This window comes from Pleuronectes platessa, chromosome 19, assembly GCF_947347685.1.
Source record: "Pleuronectes platessa chromosome 19, fPlePla1.1, whole genome shotgun sequence".
Lineage (NCBI taxonomy): Eukaryota > Metazoa > Chordata > Actinopteri > Pleuronectiformes > Pleuronectidae > Pleuronectes > Pleuronectes platessa.
Genome location: NC_070644.1, coordinates 6,647,746 through 6,672,236, shown reverse-complemented (window position 1 = coordinate 6,672,236; position 24,491 = coordinate 6,647,746). Strand labels below are relative to the sequence as shown.

Below are 24,491 nucleotides of genomic sequence, written 5' to 3'. Positions count from 1 at the left end.
CTCAAAGGTCACACCCATGGCAGATGTTTCATTGAGCAGCCCCCAGAGGGTCCACATACACACTACTTGCTCTTTTCTTCCTCATCTCTCTCTCTCTCTCTCTCTCTCTCTCTCTCTCTCTCTCTCTCTCTCTCTTTCTCTCTCTCTCTAATAATGACAATAACAATAATTATAACTTAAGCAATTGGTTGGAATACAGAAGGAGGTACATAAATCGTAACGGTAATAAAAGCCCAAAATAGCCTAGGAACCTTCCCAAAAAAGTACATTTTAGATAATATTTAAAAGAACACACGTGTCAGACTTATGTATTATTTTGAAAGTCGTCATTTTAATTCATTCCAGAGCCCTGGAGCCCTGGTGGCAAACCCTCTCTCTACGTGTATTTGAGAATATTACCCTGAAATGTTTCCTCTCTCTCTCTGTGTCTTTCTAACCATGCAGGCAACAGCACCCTAGATTCAATTTGCACTTGCCCCCCCCCCCCCCCCCCCCCCACACACACACACACAGACACACAAGCCTCCACTAACCACACAGGATGTTGCGATGGGAGGTGCAGCGTTTAGAAACATTGATGCACCAAGAATCTTAACAGATCTGTTCAGTCTATGGTTCAGCTAAGATGGTGATGAAACTGTTTCTTTCAGCTTATTGGCTGAACCTCTTTATGTAAAAGTAAATATGGGCAACCCATCATTTCCAGAATTAATAAATTGTAACTATTCAGTGCACTGATATATTAAAAAAAGTTTTTAAAAAAATCTTTGCCTTCTTATATCGCTCCATCTCTTCCCTGTTGTATTTTCAAACAGCTCTTTGTTATTACCTCAGCCAAGGAGCTAGTGTTTTTACCGATATCTGTTTGTTTGATGGTTTATTTATTAGCAGGATTAGGCACAAACTACTGAACTGATTTCCACAAAAACCTGTTTGAAAGATGAGGCCTGGGCTTGGTGGAAAAACTCATAAAATTGTTTGATGTGGATTAAGGTGCAGACCCAGAATTTTATTTTCAGTTCTTCAACTATATTTTATATGATAAATAAAGTATTGGTTGTACAATCGCTGATTTAAAAAAATATTTCTGTTGTAAATACTAGACAATCATGTGGCCTTAGCTGAGGTATGCACTCTCCTGAGTGCCCTTCTCTTAGATTCCTTTGTAGATTCCTCAGATGCTGCAAATATTCAGAGCGCTGCATATATATCATTTATACCATAAAGGTGACATTTTGGCCTGTCGCAGTGGGAATATAACATGTTTATGAAAATAAGTCAATGCTACAGCGTCTGATGCCATGGCTCAAACAGCATTGAGTCTTTATGTTATTGGTGACACCAGCTGTGAAAAAAAGCCTTTAAAGTCAGTTACCTCCATGTACTGTGTTTTTATTCCTCAACACGTGATCCAGACATGAGACATACACCTCAGTTGTAATCATCATGGCCACCATCTTTACTGGGGTGGGTTATGGCCAGTTCTCTGGCCAGTATTACTACAACAACACCATCTAGTGGTTAGATGTGTTCAAAACAGAAAAACACCACGGGGAGCATTGTACATGCAAGATAAATAATTGAAGAAATAAAGGCTTTTTGATGAATAAAGACAGAACACAACTAAATAATAAACAACTACACAACTTAAGGTGAATATTACACCAACTTAAAGCTAAGTAAGTTGATCTTTTGAAATTACTCACTACCTGAATCAGCTCACCTCATCGGGTGAGACATAAAAACCTGAGAGGAAGTGTTCCTTCCCCTTTAGTGGCCTGTTGACAGTTGGAAGATGTACAGCTACTTCATGGTTTTTGCTTCCAAAACTGTACGGCATTAGATCTGACCTACGATAATAACATGTTTCTGCACATACCCGCTAATTTACAAGAAATCATGTTGAATTCATATTCCCGCTTACCACTTCCCAAAGGGGACTATATACTCGTTTTATACCTACATTGTTTGAGGAAGCCACTTGTTTCCATGCAGTCAAACTGCAAAATGTATTTGCTACAACACTTCACTTGGCACAGACTGTTTTCTATAAGCAAGTAATAACTTTTGGGTTACAGAGCCATTTTTCATGGAAAACATTTTAACACGTGATGATGGGAAAGAAAACATGCGTAAATAATTAAATGAATGTTGGCAGGATTCCATTTAGCTGCTAATGTATATACATGTGCAGAGCACGTGCAACCAAAGAAGTCATAAGTGTGGTTGGCAATAATGTTGATTATCATCCTAATGAAGACATGTTTATATGTACAGTACATGTTGCAACTGTATTTGTATTTATAATTGGAGATTAAGATTTTAGTGAAAACTTAAAAATACATATATTTTGCCATCTTCTATCTGTTGATTACTTAAACTGTAGACATATTACAGCCCACAAGTATTATTGAAATAAAACGTCAATAAGAAACAAATATTTCACTAAATGGATTTTTCTGCTGTCTTAGCGTCAGCCCGGTTATTTGGGAGTCATTGGTATAATAGACCAACTTGTTTTATCTACATTTCTTGGTTTGTGCTGTCATATAGAAACATCAGGTCATTTGATATAACACATTTTCTACCAGCAGGGGGTGCTCAAGGATCGTCCGCGCTGTCAACGTCAGACACCAGGTGTGGTAACACAAAACCACAAACTACTGAAATTGAGTATTTTGAGATGTTGAGAAGAAAGAGGAAACAGCTCCTACGAGAGCAGGAGGATCAGTGACTTGGGTCACATGAGATACTTTCATCATATCAACAGCTTTTACCAGTCGTGGCTCTTCCTCTGATTCAACACACCCTCAGGTTAGCTTCTGTAATCCTCCAATTGCACAGATCTCATAAAACAACTCCAAAGTAAAGGTTTCTGATACAATGAACATTTGTGAATCCTCATGTGACACATGTCCTATCACAACAAGCCATGTTCATGAATAACCTGTTTCTGTTGATCACTTCTCACAAGGTTGAGGACAGTTGAGGTGGTTGGGGCATCTAATCAGGATTTCTCTAGTACACCTTCTGCTGGAGGTTTGCATGCAACGCCAAACCAGGAGGAGACCCAGTTGTGGACAGAGAACCTGTTGGAGGGAGAGGATCTGGCCTGGGGACACCTCAGATCCTTCTAGGCCGGCCACCTTATCCCAGATGAGCGGATGACCATGGATGGATGGATCGCCTTTCTCAAGGATTATCAGGAGTTTCCTGTGTGGGCACTGAAGGCTGCTGAGTTTTCCATACAGCTGTTGGGTTTTTACACTCTTTTTGGTGATTAGAACCTGGATGTGACACCCAACCACAACAGCTGGATCTTTCCCCTATCAGAAGTTTCTTTCCACATTGAAAATGACAGCTTCCCAGCAAGCAGTGCACGCTCAGTTTTCACCCGGCTTTCCTCCTGGGGATTCAGAAGTTTTAGTTGAATTAGTCGTCGAATGTGAAGCTGGGCCTTTTTAACTGTCTTAGCTCAGTTAAAGCTTGTTCCTTAAAGGCCTCTGTAGAACATATTTTATCTGCAGAGGAAAATTGAAAAGCATTTATCTCTGCATCCCCGTTTGATTCCCCTGTAGAACACTTTCCACACTGTCAGGTAGAGATGAATCAGCACTTACTTCACAGTGCTGTCAGGAAAACGTAATTGGTTTAACGGAGCACCAGCTGACACGGACAGGGATTTAGTTTTATCAGGTAAACTGCACATTTACACCTCATTAATGGACACTCAGAGGTATATCTGATAATGACTGTGGAAAGGAAGCCCTTCTGCAGAAATGCTGGTGTGATAAATATCAATGGTAGCGTTCAAAGTTCAATCTGATATATCTTGTTAATTTATTCAGGATGCTACGTAACCATCTAGTTCCTCCAGCGAGTTTTCAACTATTGCGGGTTAGTGGTTTGGTGCTAAAGTGCAAGCAGAAGTGAAAGGTGTTACAGCAGATTCCATTTATGGTGAGGAAAAAAGGAAATGGCAACTTGAGTCATATTTTGGTTTAATCGGTCAACAAGCTCGTTTTTGATGCTACATCAGGTGAACGTATCGCTATGATCCTCTAAAATGCATGAAAGTGCATTAGATGCACTGATGCACTATGATAATAATATCATATTTTATTTGAATAGCGCTTTTATTTCTGTCTGTAAAGATTCGCATTGCTCTAAGACACTTTACATAGGATTTTGATAGGATTTTTGTAAACAAATACAAAAATCTGATAAAACCAAATAAGCATATAAAATACACAATATAATCACACATTGAAAAAGAATATACATGTCATAAATCTTTCCACAAAAATCATCACCATCATAGACACAAATACATCACAACCACATGTATCATAACTTTCATCTCCAACAATAAGACAAACACACAGATGACATAAGCACTACCATGCTGGTTGATATATTATAGTATAGGTGTATAAGTGTATCAAGTTTCCTTCTTGTTAAATCTCCATAGCATGTGGTTTCAGTTTGTGCGCGTGTGTGTGTGTTTGTGCTCTGGGCATTACTCATGTTTCCTTATGGAAAAAGAGCGAGTTCCCATAATGTAAATCATTACATTTTAAGGTGAAGACAGGTTCTAAGGTTAAGTTATGGTTTTGTTTAGGGTTAGGCTTTAGGAGGTTAGAGCAAGTCTCCAGGAAATCAAAGCAAGTGTGTGTGTGTGTGTTCGTGCATGTGTTCGTGTGTGTACATGTGTTGTACCCGATCTCCACAACCAAACCTCCTACTGATACTCAGCTCCACCACCTCCAGTCTTCCACATCATGTTCTCTGCGACCAGTTAGTGTTGTTATGCTCCAGCCTTGTGTTTCTCTGGCTAATTCTGAAGCTATTCCTGCTATTAATTCAGATTTTCCTTGTTGCCTGCCACAAACCCCTGGCTCTCAAGGGTCTACACAGATTCCCTGCCCACAACTTTTTTCCATAAATACCTAATTAACTTATTCCCAGTCCATGTTCCCAGCTCGATACTGTGCTTGGGTTCACTAGTTTACAAGTTATCCAAACAAATGATTTTCAGGCAAGATATTATATATTTTATCAAGACTAAAAAAGTTTGTATTACATAAAGAGGGGTTTCCAAAAAGTTCAACCCATGACCCCCCAAAATAACCGTCCCCGAGACCCCAATAATCCAAAAATATATTGATTGGAGCCACTTCACAAAGTGTTTCATGTGGTGCTGTAAATAAACCTGATGTAACTGATACCGTTGCTAATCTGTCATCACCATGATCATGGAGATAAAGAAAATAATTGCTAGTGATTATTTGCATGGTTTTATTTTACATTTAATTAAAATATCTTTAGCTTTTTAAACAATACTAGCAATAATAAGACCTTTCAATGAGTTTTCAAATTTTATTTTATTTGTGCACATTATCTTGTGACCATTCTTAAATATATCGTGACCCCCAAGGGAACTACCGACCTAAAACATGAGTGTCTCCAGTATATGCTTTGCATTTGTGTCAGCAGCGAACCCACATGCTTAGACAGGGAGCTTTGTCATGAATGTGTGGTGGAGAGACAATAGTTGTAACGGTTCATTAAAGATTTGGTGCATACTTTGTCAGTTACGGGCCCACAAAGCATGCACCCCCAGGGCCAGCTATCTACATTAAGACAGGGACTGATCCCTCCGTTCAGAAATACAGTCCACAAACTTACACATGCACATGGCAATTGATGCTAAATGTCCTAAATAAAATGTTTTCAGAAGAAACAAGGGTTTTAACTCAACGTTAACTTAATTAAAAACTGTTTTCTGTTCAAAAAATTCCCTGCATAAATTAGGTTTTATGGATCTTATTTCAGTAGTGATCACTTTAGTCTAAATCAATTTGATTTCAATTATTACAATAAGTTATATTTGGTAGTATGACTCTGTTCTTGGATCTCCCTCTAAACTTCCATGAGCCTTCATGAAAAGTAAGGGCATGGAGAGCAGCAACTAGAAGACTCTGGTACAGAGGAAGGCAACAATGATAACAATTAAGTTACATGACGTTGATCATGTCAGATTCCGTGTGATAAGGAGGTGCTGGGGTGGAGGTGGGTTGCGAACTGGCTTCGCAGTGGAAGAATGAAGAGCAGACAGCTAACGCAGCTTAAATAGAGTGTTGCAATCTGAGCTTTGCCAAATGAATGTATAGGAGGGGGTCAGCTGAGCAGTCAGCTGATGTGGGCGGGGACAGACATCTGCTGCTGTCTGCTAAGGCACTGGATGGGGCTGGGACCTGCCTGTACTGACACTGTATACTCAATTTCAGCAACTCATTTTGTGCATTATGTTTGATATTCACTCACATATGCCGCTATTAGAGAGTTGACGTCAAAGTTAGTATTTTCCTTGTAGTAACCTTGTTCAAACTTGATCATATCTCCATTCAAGCGCATTTATACACAAAACCACCAATATATTAAACAAACGTATTCACATTGCCACTACATACCGTTTACAAGACCAGCACTGTCAGACATGTCAACTCTATACTGGCACAGACACAAACTGTAATGTCAGTTTGGTCAATCACTTAATCCATCCTCAATATCTGTCACACAGGTCCACATGGGCCGGTGTGGCAGTGTGTTTGTCTGACAGGATAACACAAAAATCACAGGAAACCATGAAACTTGGAGGTAGGATGTGGTATGCATTAGGGAAGAACTCTTTAAATTTGGTTGCAGATCAATATCAGGGGGTGGATGTCATGCCAACAGGCTGGCGCTGTTATGTATGAGCTTCTAAAACAAATCATTAAACTAATTCCTTCTGCTATCAAGTTAGTAAATGCTTGAAGTAGAGGATTTGTTCTCTGGTCACGGGCATGTTTATGTCTGATTGTGACTACTAATTCATTCATTCTTATTTATTCACATGAATGGGTTAGCCTGTGCAGTGACTTACCCTTCCGGGATTAAAAAGTTGCCTGAATCAAATTTAAACGGTTTTGATCCGTTGATTGATTTTTAAAGGGCCCTCTGTAAAACCTGTTTCTTTAGTCTCCATCACGCTCTTGCTTCAGATTATTTCACAAAGAGCTACACATCAGCTGTGCCTGTTCTAGGTAGACTGGGTTCAGCCAATGATCAGGGTAACTACACATATTACAACAGGATTAACGACCCATTCATCCTAATCTTCCTAATCATGTCAAGTAGAGCTCCTCCACATGGGCTGAAACAACATAGTCAAGACTACCGGACAGTGTGAGATTACAGCCAAGGATTGGATTATCACTGCTAATCCATTTAGACATAAGTAATCAGCCGTCAATCTGGTCTGGACAGCCCTTTTGGAGAGAGTGAAGCCACATGGGCTGAATAAGGCAAAGGGACATTTGGATGTTGGGTCAAACACTTAGGTCCAACATCAAGTATCCTGGAAAAGGAGGACTTGCTAGTTAAAGCAAACCGTTCAAACTAGTTCGATATATTCTAATAACCAGATTGCATTGATAGTGGATAGTTGTGCTGACGTCAGAATGGTCCAGTAACCGGAAATAGAAGAAAAAAATACAACTGATGACGTAGTGTAGACTCCTCCTCCTGATGACGTTCAGCAACAGATGAACTTCGCGATCGTTCCTGGGCAGCTGCGGACGAGCCTCGGCACAGCTGCTGCCGCCGTGCCCGTAAAGGAGTGCTGTTCGACGGTGTGATGTTCGCCAGGGTTCCGGCGCTTCCCTCGCCTCTCGCACCGTAGCCTACCGGCGAGCTAACGGTTTACCCCCCCCCCCCTCTCCCTCTCCAGAGCCCCCTCGTGTGTTCCCGCTGTCAGTTGCGAGTTGGTCGGTGTGGCGGCGACTCGCTATGGACGCGCTGTGGGCGATTCCGCTGCTGCTGGTGCCGCTGCTGATGTGGACCAGCAGCACGTTTGTTTTCTATTTCAAAAAGTGCTTCTACGTGGCCTGGATGATGGTACTGGGGCTGGTCGCCATCCCTATGTGCATACTGAAGAGCGGCGGAAGAGACGTAGAGAACATGAGGTGAGATTTTTTTTGGGGGGGGGGTGGTTTTTGGCGTAATGAATGCCACACGTCCAGCTGCTAGCCCCAGCGTTAGCCTGTTAGCCGGCGAGTTCACTGGCTAGCCGCGGGTTGGTGTGAAACATTCATAAATATACATTTAAGATATTAGCTAGAAATAAAGGCTTTCTCATCGCAGAGCTTATACATGACGGTAAATCACTTCTCCCACGAGGAGCCTGTAGTTTATATGCATGTCTCGCATTGTAGAGGAAAACCAAACAAGTCAAATACTTGATGCTTTTAAATCACACACATGCTAACATTAGCCCCCCCCCCGACTCCCCGGCTGTAGCACCGTGTTTGCTGAAAACAACACTGCTAGCATTGTCGTGTTTACTCTTGTTGAAACCGGCTCAGCTCAGACTAGTCCCAATATGGGTTCCTGACAGTGCTTCCCTTAAATAACGCCAATTAACTACCAGGAATGTCCGGTGGTGTTAGCTCACCACATCTGCCCATTGAACACCACTCCACCACATCCCATCACTCTCACGGGCGCTGCATGTGGTGAAACTGGAGAGCATGCTAGCTAAATCAGTTTGAACATAGTAGCAAGGCTGTCACCTCGAAATGAAACTAGCAAACAATCAGACCAACACCCCTCCAGTAAATCGGACCTCTATGGAGCCTAAGTTTGTTCAGTTTTGTTTATTCAAAGTGTCTGAATGAGCCCTTGAGGCTATGTGTTGGTGTTAGGTCATATTTACATGTGTCTCTCAGCCTTAACTTACTTGTATGTGAGGGGCAGATTAATAAGAACTTCTTATTTTATACAATCCGGTCTAATGCAGCACAACTTACAACCACATCTCTCCAATGGTCGATACGATACTGTAGATCGGTGGTTCTCCAACTTTTTCTTGCATGCCCACTTTCAGAAGCTGCAAAAACTTCAAACCCCTTGAAACATTCTGGGTTTTCATTAACAATAACAGGGGAAGCGATTGACAAAAAAGGATACCAATTGAGTTGTAGTGAGGTAAATGTCAACATGGCAGCATTTATTTTCTTTTTTCTTTCTTCTGTAAATCACATGACTGTAACTTGGTGTTTTTCCACGGTCGTCCATGCCCCCCAGTTTGAAAACATCTGCTGTAGATGGCGACTTGAGCTCTACATGAGAGACTCCTCCACCTTACTACAGGTGGAAATAGATTATTTCATACTTGACATGTACACTGACCTAGTCAACCGATATCTGTCCTGTAAGAAATGTAGCACGCCTTGAGGGTTAGTGCCCACTTTGTTGTGGGGGTGGGGATTTTTGTTGTTGTGGTTAAGCCTAGATGGCAGGGATGAATTGCTGAACACAGATGACTGCATTCCAGTAATTACCTTGAATAGATGGATGCCAGATGGCAAGTTCCCCTGGGTTACTTGGGATAGTTATGAGGTCTATCCTCAGTGCAACCTCACTTGGCATTGGATCTGCTGACAAAAGGCCTGTCAGCTACAACAGTAGCCCGCGCTGCTTTTGGAATAACTGTTTCGCAGTCCTGTTACTCGTGGTCGCGGTGTCACGTTGCCCCAGTGTACCGTTCTAATGGCTCAAAGGTTAGCAGGACCTGTTGACTTTGACAAAGTAACTGAACCGGGGTGAATAGATCTTGGTTCTTCTTCACAGTAGCCAGCTCTGGCAAAAGGAGGCGTATTTAAGGACAGTGGAGTCTGTCCCAGGCGTTGGCTATTAAACAAGGGCGTAAAACACTTGTATTCTGGGATGGAATAGTTGCTTCTCAGCTGACATGGAAGACTTGAATGAGAATAAGTAACAAGCGTTTACATGTACAGTTAGTAAAAGGGAGCCAAAGAACTCGGGTGTCATTTGTGTTTGCATTTCCCTGAACACTCTTGTTGGCAAATGCAGTGACACACTATCAGTCAGTTATGTTAACAAATACTTGAGGCCAGGGCTCCAATGGTATTTATCAGTCCGGATCTCATGACAACAGATAACGGACAGACACACTCTCACTCACAATAGTTTGAGCTCAGATTCCGTACTGTGTAATGACTTCTAACACGAGTGGGAGACGGTCAGTGTTGCTGTCTGTTGGACCAAGTAGTGGTGTTGTCACTTTGTCTGTTGTACTAACCTTTTAAAACCCACACTGTAAAAACTACCCATCTTCTCCCCATTGTCCCTGAATTTCTGAGTGAATCTATCCTCTGCAGTGTCATTCTGATCCTGGGGCCATCCCCATGTCCTGAACAGCCCTCGGAACATTTAACACTTGATTTAGATTCACTGCTGGTGTCTTTGTCTGCTGGTGTAATGTTTTTTGCATAATAGGTCAGACTCGCCTTTTTATCTGTGAGCAGCCAGGTTGCACGAGACCTGTCCTGGTATCTGATCAATCAATCTGTCATCATGCTCTGCAGGCTCCAAAGGAACTTATTTAGAGCCTGATAACGGAATGAACTAGAAGAAAGTCAAGTGGATTGGTCATAAAAATAATCCAACCGAGAACATTTAATTCCCCTTGAACAATTTTACAATTGCTGTAACACTGGATGAGTCATTGCATAACCAGTGGGTTTTGCACTTGACTGAGTTATCACTGTATGTCTGTGTTGAAAGATAAGCCAAACTATATTCTGGCCTAACGATTAAGTTATATTACCATAGGGAGACAATCAAACGTGTATATATATATATATATGTGCAAGCTTTGCTTAAAGTGAGTTGAACCTTGAAACAAGGGTTCAGACCTTGAAACTATTGTGATAATCTGTCATAGTTACTACCTGATAATAGAAAGCATTGTAAAATTCATCATTAATTGCCATATCTAAGAAGAAATTATCTTGTAAGTTAGAAAGGTCATCACATATTAATTTATTTCAAATGATGTATAGTAAGGACATTATTCAAAGGGAACTGGCTATTTAAACGTAGTTTATTTCAACTTTAATTCCGGAGTGCAAGTGATGAGATTTATGCTCAATCTCCAAAAGAACCTTTTCATGTTTGGATATGATTAGATTTATATATGTTTTCCAAATTAAATGTATTGATACCCCAAGAAGTCCTTGCCACCAAATAAACAAACAGTCAGACCAGTTCAAAATCCAACCACTTGTTGGACTGAATCTCTAAGGCCCCCTGCCCACTGGTCGAATAACGCACTTCCATCTGGCTTTTGTCCGCAATAGGAATGGATACAATCGGCATTCACTACTGGATCAAATTACTCTGCAGGAGACTCACGTTTTATCTGCTAAGGCTTCAATTGGCAGAAATGGAAACATGAAACCTGAAAGTGCTTATTTCTTCTTCCTTTTCTGTATTTTGCCCGTCTAGATGCTGAAGCTGCACCCTTTGCGTTATAACGCGTTTTAACTTCCGTCGATTTTAAAATCATTCAGTTGATGTTAAGTTTGATAGAGGGAGTGAAGTAAAAGAGAGAACGTGAAACCACCGTAACTATCACTGTTCTCCATGGTGCTTTCTTCTGTTGTGTTCCCACTTCAGTTGGTTTTCAGGGCATTCATCACGTTGGACATTAAATATCTCTTCTGGCAATGGGAATATAGCCGGTTTACCCACTGACGTTTACCTGCTAATTTTGATGTAGAGCGGTATAAGGGAAGATGGCCCTTAGCAGTTGTCTGTACGTCTTCAGTTATTGACTAAAAACATTATCAGCGCTGGCATCAGGATGTAAAGTCTATTGATATGTGCTTAGTGTTTTTTCCAATCCTGTAGTTAGTGTGAGCCAAACCACACAGAATTACCGCAACCTCACTCATTTGGTTCCCTTCATCCGGAGCAGGATATTGGAAATATGTGATTCTTATTAATGAGTAGCAGCATGCATTCTTGAAGTTAGAAATTGAAAGCATTTCTCAGGGTAACTTCTAAAGCTGCTTTCAGACACCGACTGAACTCTGCAGTAGGTGCATGTGTGAACGCAAATTTCCGAGTGAGAAGCTTTGCCCTCTCTGTGGATTTTCCTGAGAAATCCATGAGAATCTGATGTGTGATCACAGTAGGGCTGTCCTGCTGGATTCACTGCGATCGACCAAAGGAAAACAAATATCTCCCGCTGAAAAAGCAGTCACATAGAAGACACACACAAAGATGTCAAAAGAGTTTGTGGTGCTAAGAGTCGACACCGATGTCTGTGCGTTGCCTAGAAAATCACGTGATCTCCATAGTGGTGTCAATACGTCAATTCCTGTCTCTGCCAGCTGCACCCGGCTGATGCACCTCTCGCCTGAATAATGTGGAGGATGTGTTGCTGTTGTGAACGCGTCGGTGCAGAGAACCTCCCGCTGTGTTGTGCATGTGTGAAAGGCAAACTCTGGTTAAACTCTGTAGCCAATTCTCCATAACATGTCCGAAAACGGCTTTAGATAGCTAACTTATAAGCAAATGACCACAGGAAAAACTTAAAGGAGTTGTTGGAAGGCATTTTTTTAACTAGGGCATATTGGGACAACATCAGGAACAGGTTTGAGAGGGGATATGATTCACTGATGAGGAAGGGACAAGGGTTATTTTTTGATCAGATGATTTCTCTCGGAGTGACTCTAAGGAAAGGTCATTCAAGTTGCTGGTGTAGGAGTCCGTTGTGGGTAGAACGGCTAGTTTGTTATACAAAGTTTGTGGTTCATATTTGTATGGGAAAATTCTTGCCATTCCAGTTTGGACAATGAGTTTCAATATCGGTGCTTTAATCTATTTTCTCTGTGATCTTGTTTCTATTCTTTATTCATTATGTAATACCATCAGTTTTATGCGTTCTTAGTAAAAGTATACTTTATAAAGAAAACGTTTCAGCATCTCTACATTTCAGTTGATCTTAAATTTTTTTACATATGTGATCTGTACATTTTGAATGTCCCTTCACTTAGAGGAAAAATCTTTATTCAGCTGATACCTGGGAACATTCAGGATTTGGGTTAGTGGCAAATTACAAACAAATTGAATGAATCAATGTTTTGCACTTACGTTTCTTGAGCCTAATTCAAATGTTCCATAATTTAATGGGTAAATCGGCAGATTCATTAATCTTTGCTTAAAGCACTGTGTGGGACCACAGTTTGGAAGTAGTTGTTTTTTGTTGCTACCATTTTACTGCCTTTGGCTCCAAGTGGAATAAGAGTAAAACCACAAACAGCAGATGATCAGATAATGGATTTTAATGGAGACACAAGTAGTTCATTATAGTGTTGAAATGATCTGGATATAAAATGTCACAGTTGTCATCTCAGTCTTTCCAGCTCCAGAGTTTACTGTAAGCAGCTGTGCTCTGTGTGACGGAGGTGAGACGGTGTGCTAGTGGGAAAACAAGGCAGACCTTTGAAAGTGTTGCAGGGGCTGAGGAGAAAATGCCATAGAGCTGAGGTGCGGGTATTTAAGGCTGCATCCACAAATGTACGTTTAAGTTTTTAAAATGCATTACAGTTGTTAAGTTTAGACCTGACCTCAACATCACTGGAGACGTTTGGAAAGTCTGGGGCTGCATTGTAGTATAGACCGGCAAAACTATGAGGCTTTAAGATTATGATACAATCCCCTGCATTCGCCTTCCGACAGATTATTATCAGTCACAACTCCTCTACCAAAGTAGAGGACAGAACTTTATGAAGACTTACATTTCCATTTCTTTGTCCGCCCCAGGAAAGAAATAACTTGTCTTACCGTCAACATTGTTATTTATCATTCTTAGTATTTTCTTTGAGTAAGCAACCGACTGCAGAGTAATCCATCTGCTTTCTGTTTACACTGTCATGCATATGCCCGGTGTAAATGAAGGGTCACATCATATTATTTTTCGGGTGTGTTAGTATGGACAGGGATTATTCTGATATTGAGCAAAAATGTTTGTGTGGAGGGCGAATGTTTAGATATTCAAATGAACACATTCATTTGGATATGGCCGTAATGGGACCGGATCAAGTCCCAAAGTGATTGGTGGGTGAGAAACACTTTTAAAAAACAAGTATTGAGTTTGGAGATTACCATCTCTATGACAACTTTCCAAGTCTGGGCAGAGTTCACCTTCGATATGTCTTAACAGAGTTCAGATGTTATCTCTGCCTCTACAAAGGTTCATCAAGTCCAAGAAGATGAACCCTGATCAGAGTGATATAAACAGGAAACAATGCCACTGATAATGTTGACGTTTTCTTTTTGTAACCTTGACAAAGTAACTTGATATCCGCAACATGTCACAACAGCTTTAGTCTGTGAATTCCAGAAAATTTTGCAATACAACTGGTAAAGAGTTGAACATTGAGCAGCTAAATACCCATTTGTTTTTCGCAAGAGCTGTTGAGGACAAAGCAGAGAGTGAATATTCTGACTAACTCCTCCTGACGACTAGGCAGCTGTTTCCCATAGCAAGGATATACGTTGGCGTTGGGGTGGTGGTAAATTTGTCGGCCTAATTGAACGTTGTTATTCACCCTAGTGGCCACAAATCAATCAAATCAACTGTTAGGTCTTTATTTTATTTTAAGTCCCAATCTGGGCTAAATATTGTGATCATGATCCTCAACCCTATAAAACAGGCAGATGTTAAAACAGTGTTTTCAAAGTTATCGGAGCGTTGTACTTACTACAGGCAATTATCTAACTAACCAACCATGTAACCAACAAAGCAGATGTTTGTAGTATTGCACGTTGTTAAGCTGTTTAACAGATTTTTTTCACATTGAGACAATAATGACTAGCACAAAGTCAAATTAAATGTTTTAATTATTAAAAGCCTCTTAAACTCTTCACCTTTCCAGCGAGGGTTTTAGTTAATAACACACAGCCTACGGCACTCACATGACTGTGAACAGTAACCTATACAAATTCAGGACGGTAATTAACCTTTCCCTCCCTACAGGATTATCCGCGTCCTGGTTCGTCACGTGAAGTATTTCCTGGGTCTGCGGTTTGAAGTGAGCGGTTGGGAGCATCTGCAGACAGAGGGACCCTATGTCATCATCTCCAACCATCAGAGTTCCCTGGATGTATTGGGTGGGTCCCGTACTACACACACATTAAACAAATGGAATGTAACTAACTTTTAGGCTACAGTGCTACTGTCCACTTTAATTTGAGCATACAAACATTCCAGTCTTGTATGAGACAAATATCATGTCATATTCTGAAACTGTAAAAAAGGCTTTGAAAGCCTAAAATCTTATAAAGGTGAATGAAGCCTTGCATCATGTTTTATTGGCCTGACAAATATTGCTTTGTACTTGAGTTTTCCTTCTTCAAAACCACAGCTCTCTTTTTAAAAATATATTACAAATTCAAATCTGTCACCGTTTTCCAAGTGCATTGGTCTGATTTCCAGGTTTGAAACCTTATAAATGGTGAACTGAAAACTGGTGCACATACATTAGAGAAGTTGTGAACCGGTTTGAAAGATCTGCCTACACATAAATATGTTCCACAGCACACATAGGGCGAGTGTCCTCTCCATGGCCAATAAAACATACAAGCTGCTACTGTTCAGTGAAACTAACACGGATGGTTTACACTCAGCTGGTCCCTGCTTCATGGAAACCTGGTGAAGTGAATATTTCACAGTAGCATTAAGAGGCGCTGTATAAATATGTGCATGAATAGATGTAAACAACTTGTACTGTAAGGTAGTCAATAACACTTAAAAAGTGCTACATGAATACAGTGCATTTAACATTTACAGTTTTCGTGTCAAGGAAAGCAAGTGGAGGGAGAAAATGCTCCTACATGAATGACTGTATGTTTTCGATGTCATACAGTGGAAGTATTTAGTTTTTTTTTACCTTATTTTCAATTTGGTCAGTGCTGACCTCCTGTTTCAGGCTTGTCTGAGCATGAAGCAGAGAATGGCTGCACTCCCTTGTCAGACAGTTGGACAAGTGACCGTGGCCACCACTGACTGACCAACAAGACAAAGCCGCAGCTCCATTCTGTTCAAATGGAAAGACATTTGGACATCATACGCATTACCGTCTACCTGCCAATCAAAGTCAAGTGTAGGTAGATGCAGCCGGGAAGTGATGACGTAGTTATGTAAAATTAAATTACAATGAGAATCCCGAACCTACTTCAAATGTAAACAATGCATCAGAGACATGAACCTTGTTTCTGACCTTCAAAGGCAAAAACGCTGTTAATACTTTTCCTCACTCAGTGGCGGCAGGTCAGGACAGAACCTTTACCATGTGAGGCCAATCAGATTAATCACATCCAAACGTTAAACTTTTCTGAAAAATGGAGAATAACATGCAGAAGAGTAACATGCATCCACAAAAATGATTTTAACATCTTATTTGTTGGTTCTGATTTGGCACAGAACACATTGATCAATATGTACATCGCTTAAATAATGAATGCATCTCTGGCCAGTTCTGCATTTACACGATACCATTAAACACCAGTGTGGATTGAATAGGATCAAGTTGTAGCAAGGTTTTGACTCCTGGTTCATCCTGTGTTCATCTTCAATTATGCATGTGTGGGCATGTCTTTCAGTATTGCGTCATTCCTCTCACTAATGAAGCTCATTGTTGAGGACAGTAAATTAGCGGAGGTATGTAATCTTGTCCTCAGCGCCTGAGCGAGAGCACTTGCACACGAGAGAGTCTGTGTTCAGAGCTGGTGAGTGACGAGGCCAGGCTCAAGGCCAGGGTGCTGACAGCAGGGGGAGAGAGAGGCTTCTAATTAGTGCTGAAGAAACTCGCTGGGAGTCTGATTCGGCGTCCAAGTTACCATGCCAACAGCCACGCCCAGACATTAATAGCTGCACATCGTAGAGCTGATGTGATGAGACTGTTCGGAATTAAAATCCTCACATCACCTTTAAAGTTAAGTCTAGCTTATATGCACTTTTTCTGATAGGATTTATACTTTAAGATAACTTCTAGTATAAATGCAGTGAATGCAGCTTACATAAATATATCGTCCATTTGTGAAGGTCATTCTTTTTAGGGTGGTGATTTAGGTGTTCTGCATAATTTATATAATAAGGATAAATTATAAAGATTAAAAAAAAGAGAAGCCATAAAGTCATGATGATCGAGACTGGTCCTTTTACTTTATAAAAGACAAATCACCTCCATATACCTAAGGGAGGAGATCTTGGTCAGGTCACCGGTTTGTTCAGGAGCTTTAATTTGTTCACAACTTCTTCAGGATGGATTTCAGGATATCAGTCCGTTTGAAGAACTGCTGGAACCAAGATTATGCACACTTGGTTCATTCATTTTGCTAATGCTCTATATTGTCACATGAAACTGTTAAGGGAACATCCTGTCAGGAATGAAAACAAAAATAATAATTAATTTGCAGTATTACAGCAGCAAGTAATAAGTAACATGCAAGACTTAAGTGTAAGGAATATATAGAAATACAGAAAATTGTGAATGTGATTAAACTAGTATATTGAAATATTTTTCTGGTAGTAGAAATTACTGAAGCAGTTATTGTGTAAGTAAGACTAGATGGAGATGGGGTAGGGGTTACTCATGATTGGCCAACATTGTGCATGAAAATGTTTCCCAAACAACATTTCAGATTTGTTTGTAATAGCTTGTTTGCTTATGAAATTCCATCCAAAGCTAGAATGACTTTATTTCTCTACCTGGTTAGAAGATAAACCAGCTGTAGTATGTAGAAGATCACATTTCTCTAATCCACTTTATATCTTTAGAGTTTTTGGAACAGTTTGCCTGAACATACCCTAATAACATATTTGTAAATTAAAAGTTTAGATTATTCTCCACAGAGCAGAGAGGTGCATACAATTCATTGTAATAATTAGATTATAAATTATCTTTATCTCATTTCGTTTTGTTATTCTTGCTATTTTAATGCAGAATGTATTTAATTCATAGAAACAACGTATATATTTTGTTAGTAATTTTATGTCAAATAACATGTATAAAATCACATTTATCTAATCTCTGACACAGTTTACAAATAAAGTGTTGTCTATATACACTAGCTCTGTATGTATACACACTTATGTGTTTTAAAAGTTAAGATGACTGACTGATGACTTGTTATCCTCTGTTCCTCAGGCCTGATGGAGATTTTACCAGACCGCTGCACCATGATCGCCAAGAAGGAGTTGATCTACGCCGGCACAGTGGGCCTCATCTGCTGGCTGGGCGGCATCGTCTTCATCAACCGCAAGAAGACGAGCGATGCCAAGAGTGTCATGGCTGAGGCTGCCAAAACCATGTTGGACGACCAGGTAACCTGCCTGTTGTCAAAACCAGATACAATAATGTAATAATGCATGAAGCTCCATTTAAATCAGAATGGTTCACAGTTTGAATTATAAATATTCCTTCTATAATATAATAGTATGCAATTCATTTTCATTTGATCGTTTTTTTTCCCGTTTTTTTTCCGTTTTTTTGTTAGGCCAGTTCAGTGATCTACATATATAAGAACAGACGTGTGCATCATTTATTTTCAAGATTTAGAACAACTCTTAGTCAGTACTGTGTTCAATTGAGGGAAGCACCACTTTAAATTCAGACTCGAAGCTTATTTGAAAAGCCAGAATACTTGAAATCAGTTTCCTCTGGCCTCATTTATCTTGAAGAGTAAATTTGATATTGTTTGTGTATTTAATTGTTTAATCTTTAATATGTTTTGTTTTACGTTGCTACGTTTTTTTTGAATTGGTTAACCATGATTTTAGATACAATTTCTACACTTTCGGGGGTGATATCTTATCTGTTTTGGGGTTTTAATATTATTTTATATTAAATAAGATAAATAAAGGGATGATATAAAATGACTAAATCTTGTTGCCCTCACAGATTCGTCTGTGGGTGTTCCCGGAAGGAACGCGAAATCAGAAAGGCGACCTGCTGCCATTTAAAAAAGGCGCTTTCCACCTGGCAGTGCAGGCACAAGTAAGTACTTTTCCTCTTTATCACTTTAATTTTTGGGTTTCCTTACCCTGAGTAGGGTGATTTTAAGCTGTCCTACATGCCAAGTCGTCTCTTGTACTGTTTGCACTTTATCGCTTTAATCAATACGTTTACACTTTTAGAGAACCTTATGCTGCTGTACTAAAAATTCTGTATGTTTACTTAGTATTAGGAAATGTCTTGTGTTATCTGTTGTGCCTGTGCAATTTATATGTTTCACTGTGGGAGAGTGGGAAACGTTGTATCGATTCCTTGTATGTTCTGAACATGTTAAGGAATTGACAATAAAGCTACTTTATCTTTATCACTAAAGATACATGTGAATGAAGATGTCATCCTCTTCATACTTTACTACAGTGGCAGAACAGCCCTGATGATACTGTGGCTTGTTTTAGTCTTCTGGAAACTTCTGTCTCCTGACAGAGTGAGAGGTCATGTTGTCAGCATTGTGCTGCTTCTAGACACATGGGGGAGCTAGCAACCTTATGTGGCACAAGCAAGGCAAAAGTGGGAGTTCACCATGTTTAATACAAAAATGATGGTAGTCAAAGATGACTGCATTCCACTGACTACACACTATGGATGGAATGGAATCAACAACGGTATGAGTTGAAATGGTCAGAATAGTTTTATTAGTTTAGACTATTTTCAAAAATAATCAGCTCTTTGGTTCTGTTAGTTGTGTTTCTGTTCTCTCTGAAATGGTTGTTCATTCTAAACAATGTAACTTACTCCCTAGCTCCCAACAAGCAGATTATTAGTGATAGATTGTTAATTGACAGCTCATGGGAAGGTTTCAGTTCTTCAGCTGATGTTTCATACTGAACACTCAGGGTCAGACAAGTGGGACGAATAAAAAAAAAAAACCTGTTGATTCTGATCTGGCTACAAACTGCAACTTGTTTAACCTCCAGCAGACGTGTGTTTGTGTTTCAAGTTGTGAGGCCATTATTTTACGACTTGCTGATAAATATCACTTGTGGGCTGCTCCTCATGACCAAACACATTATGGCCCAACTTTAGCCCTGGTATAAACATCTGTCTCTGGTGATCCGATCACAAGTTCAGGTGTGAACGCACGCACAACACATTGAGTTAACAGTTTAGAACCGATTACTCCACGTTCAGAGGTGGTCTGGGACAATGTCTACACATTCTTTTTTTATTTGTGAACCTAAATGCATCCAGGGCCATATTGAAGCTCTGCCTGCTGACGTCTTAGGACCCACTGCAGTTTCACAATGAGCCTAACATATTTTATATTCACATTTCTCAGTAGCCATTTTCACTCTTTTCATTTTGGATTTTCATTTTTGTTTGCCTATGGTCAAGGCCACGCTGGCCTCATGAAGTAAGTGTATATGTTTTTCCTGAACATAATATCTTAAGATCAGCTTGAGGGAATGTCTTCAAATTTCATTCCATCTGGTACATTTCACTTGATCTTGGTACCTGATTTGGATGTGTTTCATGTGTTGGCGTTAGGTGGCAGAACAACTTCATTTGAGATCTGCACTAAACGGTCTGTGTTTCAGGCAGACTTCACTTCTGTGTGAATGTTGATGGTTGCGATCTTAGCATTCTCCTCTGCTGAGTTACTGTGCAGCCTTTTCCATTTGTACCCAGCCGGCCTGATTGAGTGGAAGCAGGACAGCCCCCAGGGGGAGCCACATTTGGCTCAGCCTGTCCCGTGGAAGGGCCACTCGTGCCTCGGGAGAGCAACTCGGCCTCTATTAGCAGTGTTGAAGGAGATGAAGATTCCTAGTGTCGTGCTGAGTGTATGGGTGTGTGTGAGAATGTTATGTTGGTTCAGTGAAGCATTTCTTCTTGTTTGTTTCTCATATTTTGAGTAACTAAGGAAAAACCAACAATCAAATCCACTCTGAATTAGGAAAATAAGATGTGATAATAAATACAGTGCATATGTTGGGATTAGAGATGATAGTATACATTTGGGTGTTAGAGGTGATCGTACATATATGAATAGTTTGTAAGTCTTCTTTTCCTTTTTGTCTTCCAGGCGCCCGTCATACCCATCGTTTTCTCCTCCTACAACAGCTTCTACCTACGGAAAGAAAAGCAGTTCAAATCAGGTAAACTTTTTTTATTTGCCAGTCTGATGTGCCCCACCCCCCATAGTGTTTGACTTTCATGCAAACAGTTACTTGATGTTCTGCGAGACGTCTGACAGGAAAGTTGTGTGCCTCCACAGGGACCATCAGATTGCAGATCCTTCCAAAGATCGACACAAAAGGGATGACAACTGATGACGTGGCGTCCCTCTCCGACAAATCCTTCAACGCGATGCGCTCCGTCTTCCTCGACACCTGCAACTCTGTTCCCCAGAGCAACGGGCCCTCGATGCGCTGAACACTTACCGTACTCCTGCCTCTCCTCCTCCCGTGTCCCTGTCTGAGACCCATTCCTCCCCCCCCTCCAGACCTCCCTGCTCTCCCCCACCCCCAGGTTGACCCATTACCTGGCCAGGAAACAACAAGACACAGGTCCCTTGTCATGAAATGTCTCGTAGATGCCTGGTCCAGTCCGCATCTGGCCTGGCCATACAGCACAGTCAGTCCCGACCCTCACTGTGTCTGCAGCAGCACGCCGTGAGCGGAGTGACGGACGGACAAGCCGAACAGTATGGATGTGTGTCGTTCTTCATGCATGCCTTCTGGATGGCTCTCTCCACCCTCTACCTGGCTTTATTCTCTTGCTTCGGACGCCAGGTCTTGTTTGACCGCCATTTCATTTTCTTTGTCTTTTTTTCCCCTCCGTCTTTTGGCTTTCTCTCGCGCAGATGAACTTTGCATTCTCTCTATATCTGTTCATAAACGTCAGCGGCTATTTATGTTTTTCGCTCATGCTGCATTTGTTTTAGTTACCTTTGAATGCTCACAGACACATTCAACATACCCCTATCTCCTTCCTTCCTTTTACTTTTAGTGTCTTCTCCCCCTTTCTGCATTCCAGTTTCTTGCCTAAAGATTAAAGGAAGCGGGGTCTCTCCGAGCGTTGGATTGCGTGGAGGTGAGAGGTCGACAACGGTTGACCATGGACTCCTTTTAGTTCTGTCGCTATAAATTAAACTCTGCATCCATGTTGTCTCTTCAACTCTTGAGACCATTAGCTCCATGACATACCTAATGATGTCAGCAGGCGAGGAATTCAAGGTTACGAGATCCAGTGCATAAACAATAGCACCCATCTGCACTGGATTAATGGACTGATCCATTTTCAGTGTTGTGCGTGGTTGATGTACCATTGTGCTTTCTTTCAGTATGTCTCCAAAAGATTAGAAATGACGTGCGTGCAGCACCGAGCTCCAAAGTGTCTTCTGGCTGAATTTTTTTTTTTTTTGTTTTTCTATTTATTTTCATGTCGGCTAATCATTTACATTTTTTTTGTTGGTTATTGTTTTTCTTTCAAAGAAGTGATCACATGCTCTTTGCTCCTCGCAGGGAACTCACAAGTGAACCTATTTAAGAAGTGTCAAAAAAAAAGGGTGATTTTCATAAAGTGCAATGTCCAACGGTTTCAACATTATTGTTCCAAAGTGCAAGCCACCTGCTGTGCCATGACAAAGTGGTTTCTGGGAGGTTTCCGATGTAAAGACCCTTATACTGACTGACCTTCTGAATCAGTCGTGTGTTGACTGATGACCCTTTACCAAGAATATATTTACCTTTTTACCAAAATATGATGTGGTTCTTGCTGTAAGTAAAGAGTATATGGAGTTATTTAGATCTCAAGAATCCTTTTAACTTGGTCTGAACTTGAAGATTCACTAATTACTAACGCCCCGACATCTCAGAAGAGTTTAATTACATCAAATGTATTTTGTGAAATGGAAATGTGAAATGTTTTTTACTAATTAATATGAGAGTTGTTTTGGTTGTGATCTTCTGATTTAGTAATTACCTAACCTTATAGAAAATATCAGATTATTAAAAAAAACTAAAAAAAAGTTGTTGACATTTTGGCCTTAAGTTTGATTGGTGGTTGTTGTTGTACTTTGGATTGTTCTGCTTGTTTGCTTTTAATCGTTTTCAATTTTTTTTTTTTTAATTTGTACTAATGACGTCTATCTCATAGAAGTGACATTAGTTTTTATTTCATTTTTTTAAGTTTTCATCCAGGTCTTATATTTCAGATTTCTCACTGCCTTTACGATGTTTGTAAAATCCCTTATTTTGCCCATCAAACGCCCTCTGAGAATGTATTTCGGCATCCAGGATATTTATGTACGTATTATAATTTTTTTAATGTGGAGCACTGTCTTCAGTACAGTTGTCGTTAAATCGAGGAAATGTTTTTATTTCAGCATTAATTGTTAAATCTGGACTGACGCGATGATGTACACACGGGTCATCTTGTGAATGGATTTAATCAATACTGTACACTGCTGTTCATCACTAGTTTTATTGATACCTTCTGAGCTCCCATTCGGACCGAGCTTTGTTTAAGTTCAAGGCTGGTATGAAATATACCCACAACAATCAAAATTGTTATAACAATTTAGTTTTTCCCCTTTTAGTTTGAAAATATTTATTGACTTTTTCTTATCTGTAATAACAGAATTGACCTTTGCAACAAGTGGTTTGAATGTCTAAAAAGTACCAAATTGGTTTCTTCCAAAAAATATGAATTGTACCATATACATTTTGCTTATGGAGTGTTTTATCCATTAATTTCATTGTTCTTTTGTAATTCAAACATGTGATTTGTGAGCTTTGTGTCATGGGCTTGAACCAAACCGGCTCTGCAATAACCCTGCAATTTGTATTTCATTTTTTTTCCTGTTAACAAGCTAATATGTAAGATATTGGTAGGGAAAAAGATTTAAAGTATTATGAACCTTAATAAAGCATTTTTCATGCTGAGTTTGGGTTGAAAAACAAAAAGATGACAAAGTTTTTTTTATCTATGATTTTCACCAAAGCTATTAAAGTGTAATTAGCGGTAGCTTTAGATGGATTTGAGAAACTGAGCTGACATGCTGCAGAGCCGTTAGTGTGTGTCTGTGTGTGGTCGGTCCCTTACTGTATATGTGTGTAAATACACACACGGTATAGACACTCATATTATCGGGTTAACATTGATGATGTAGTGTTCTTGATTTTCAGCTCTTCTGGGTAGACGTGAATGCCTTGCAAAAGAATAAATAAAGATTTTCTTTTTTTTCTTAAGTTGTTTTGCTCTCTGCTCTGGTTTATATTCAAATCAGTGACAGGTACAATCTAGCTAAGCACAATGTCAATTTGTTACCTGAGCATTTAGATTTTTTGCTACTTCATAGTTCTAAAGACTATGGCTCGGGTTAGGGCAGGTTGTCCTCTGAACAGAAGGTCGCTGGTACAAACTCAATCTTCCCTAGTCTGCCGAAGTGTCCTTGGGCAAATACCAAACCTCAAATTGCCCATAATAGGAAAAGAAAGGGCTGCCCATGGAGGCACTGTGTGAAAGGTTGAAAAAATCGGTACAAAAAACATTTTGCATCCTTCAAACTTTGCAAATGTTTCCTTCCTACTAATTTACTTTTCTATTAAGTTCCAA

General features: G+C 40.1%; 1 protein-coding gene across 1 annotated transcript; it reads left to right on the top strand.

Annotated features, from left to right (window-relative positions):
* The first annotated feature begins 7,613 nt into the window (after positions 1-7,613).
* agpat2 (1-acylglycerol-3-phosphate O-acyltransferase 2 (lysophosphatidic acid acyltransferase, beta)) lies at positions 7,614-24,124 on the top strand. Its single transcript, XM_053410996.1, has 6 exons — positions 7,614-8,009; positions 14,897-15,030; positions 18,069-18,244; positions 18,822-18,917; positions 20,956-21,028; positions 21,148-24,124. The coding sequence occupies exons 1-6, from the start codon at positions 7,834-7,836 to the stop codon at positions 21,303-21,305; spliced, it is 813 nt and encodes a 270-aa protein (XP_053266971.1). The 5' UTR covers positions 7,614-7,833; the 3' UTR covers positions 21,306-24,124.
* Positions 24,125-24,491: the final 367 nt, after the last annotated feature.

Coding starts and splice junctions, on each gene's coding strand:
- agpat2 (XM_053410996.1), top strand. CDS start 7,834: ATGGACGCGCTGTGGGCGATTCCGCTGCTGCTGGTGCCGCTGCTGATG. Junction 15,031..18,068: donor GAGTTCCCTGGATGTATTGG/GTGGGTCCCGTA, acceptor TCTGTTCCTCAG/GCCTGATGGAGATTTTACCA. Junction 18,918..20,955: donor ACCTGGCAGTGCAGGCACAA/GTAAGTACTTTT, acceptor TTTGTCTTCCAG/GCGCCCGTCATACCCATCGT.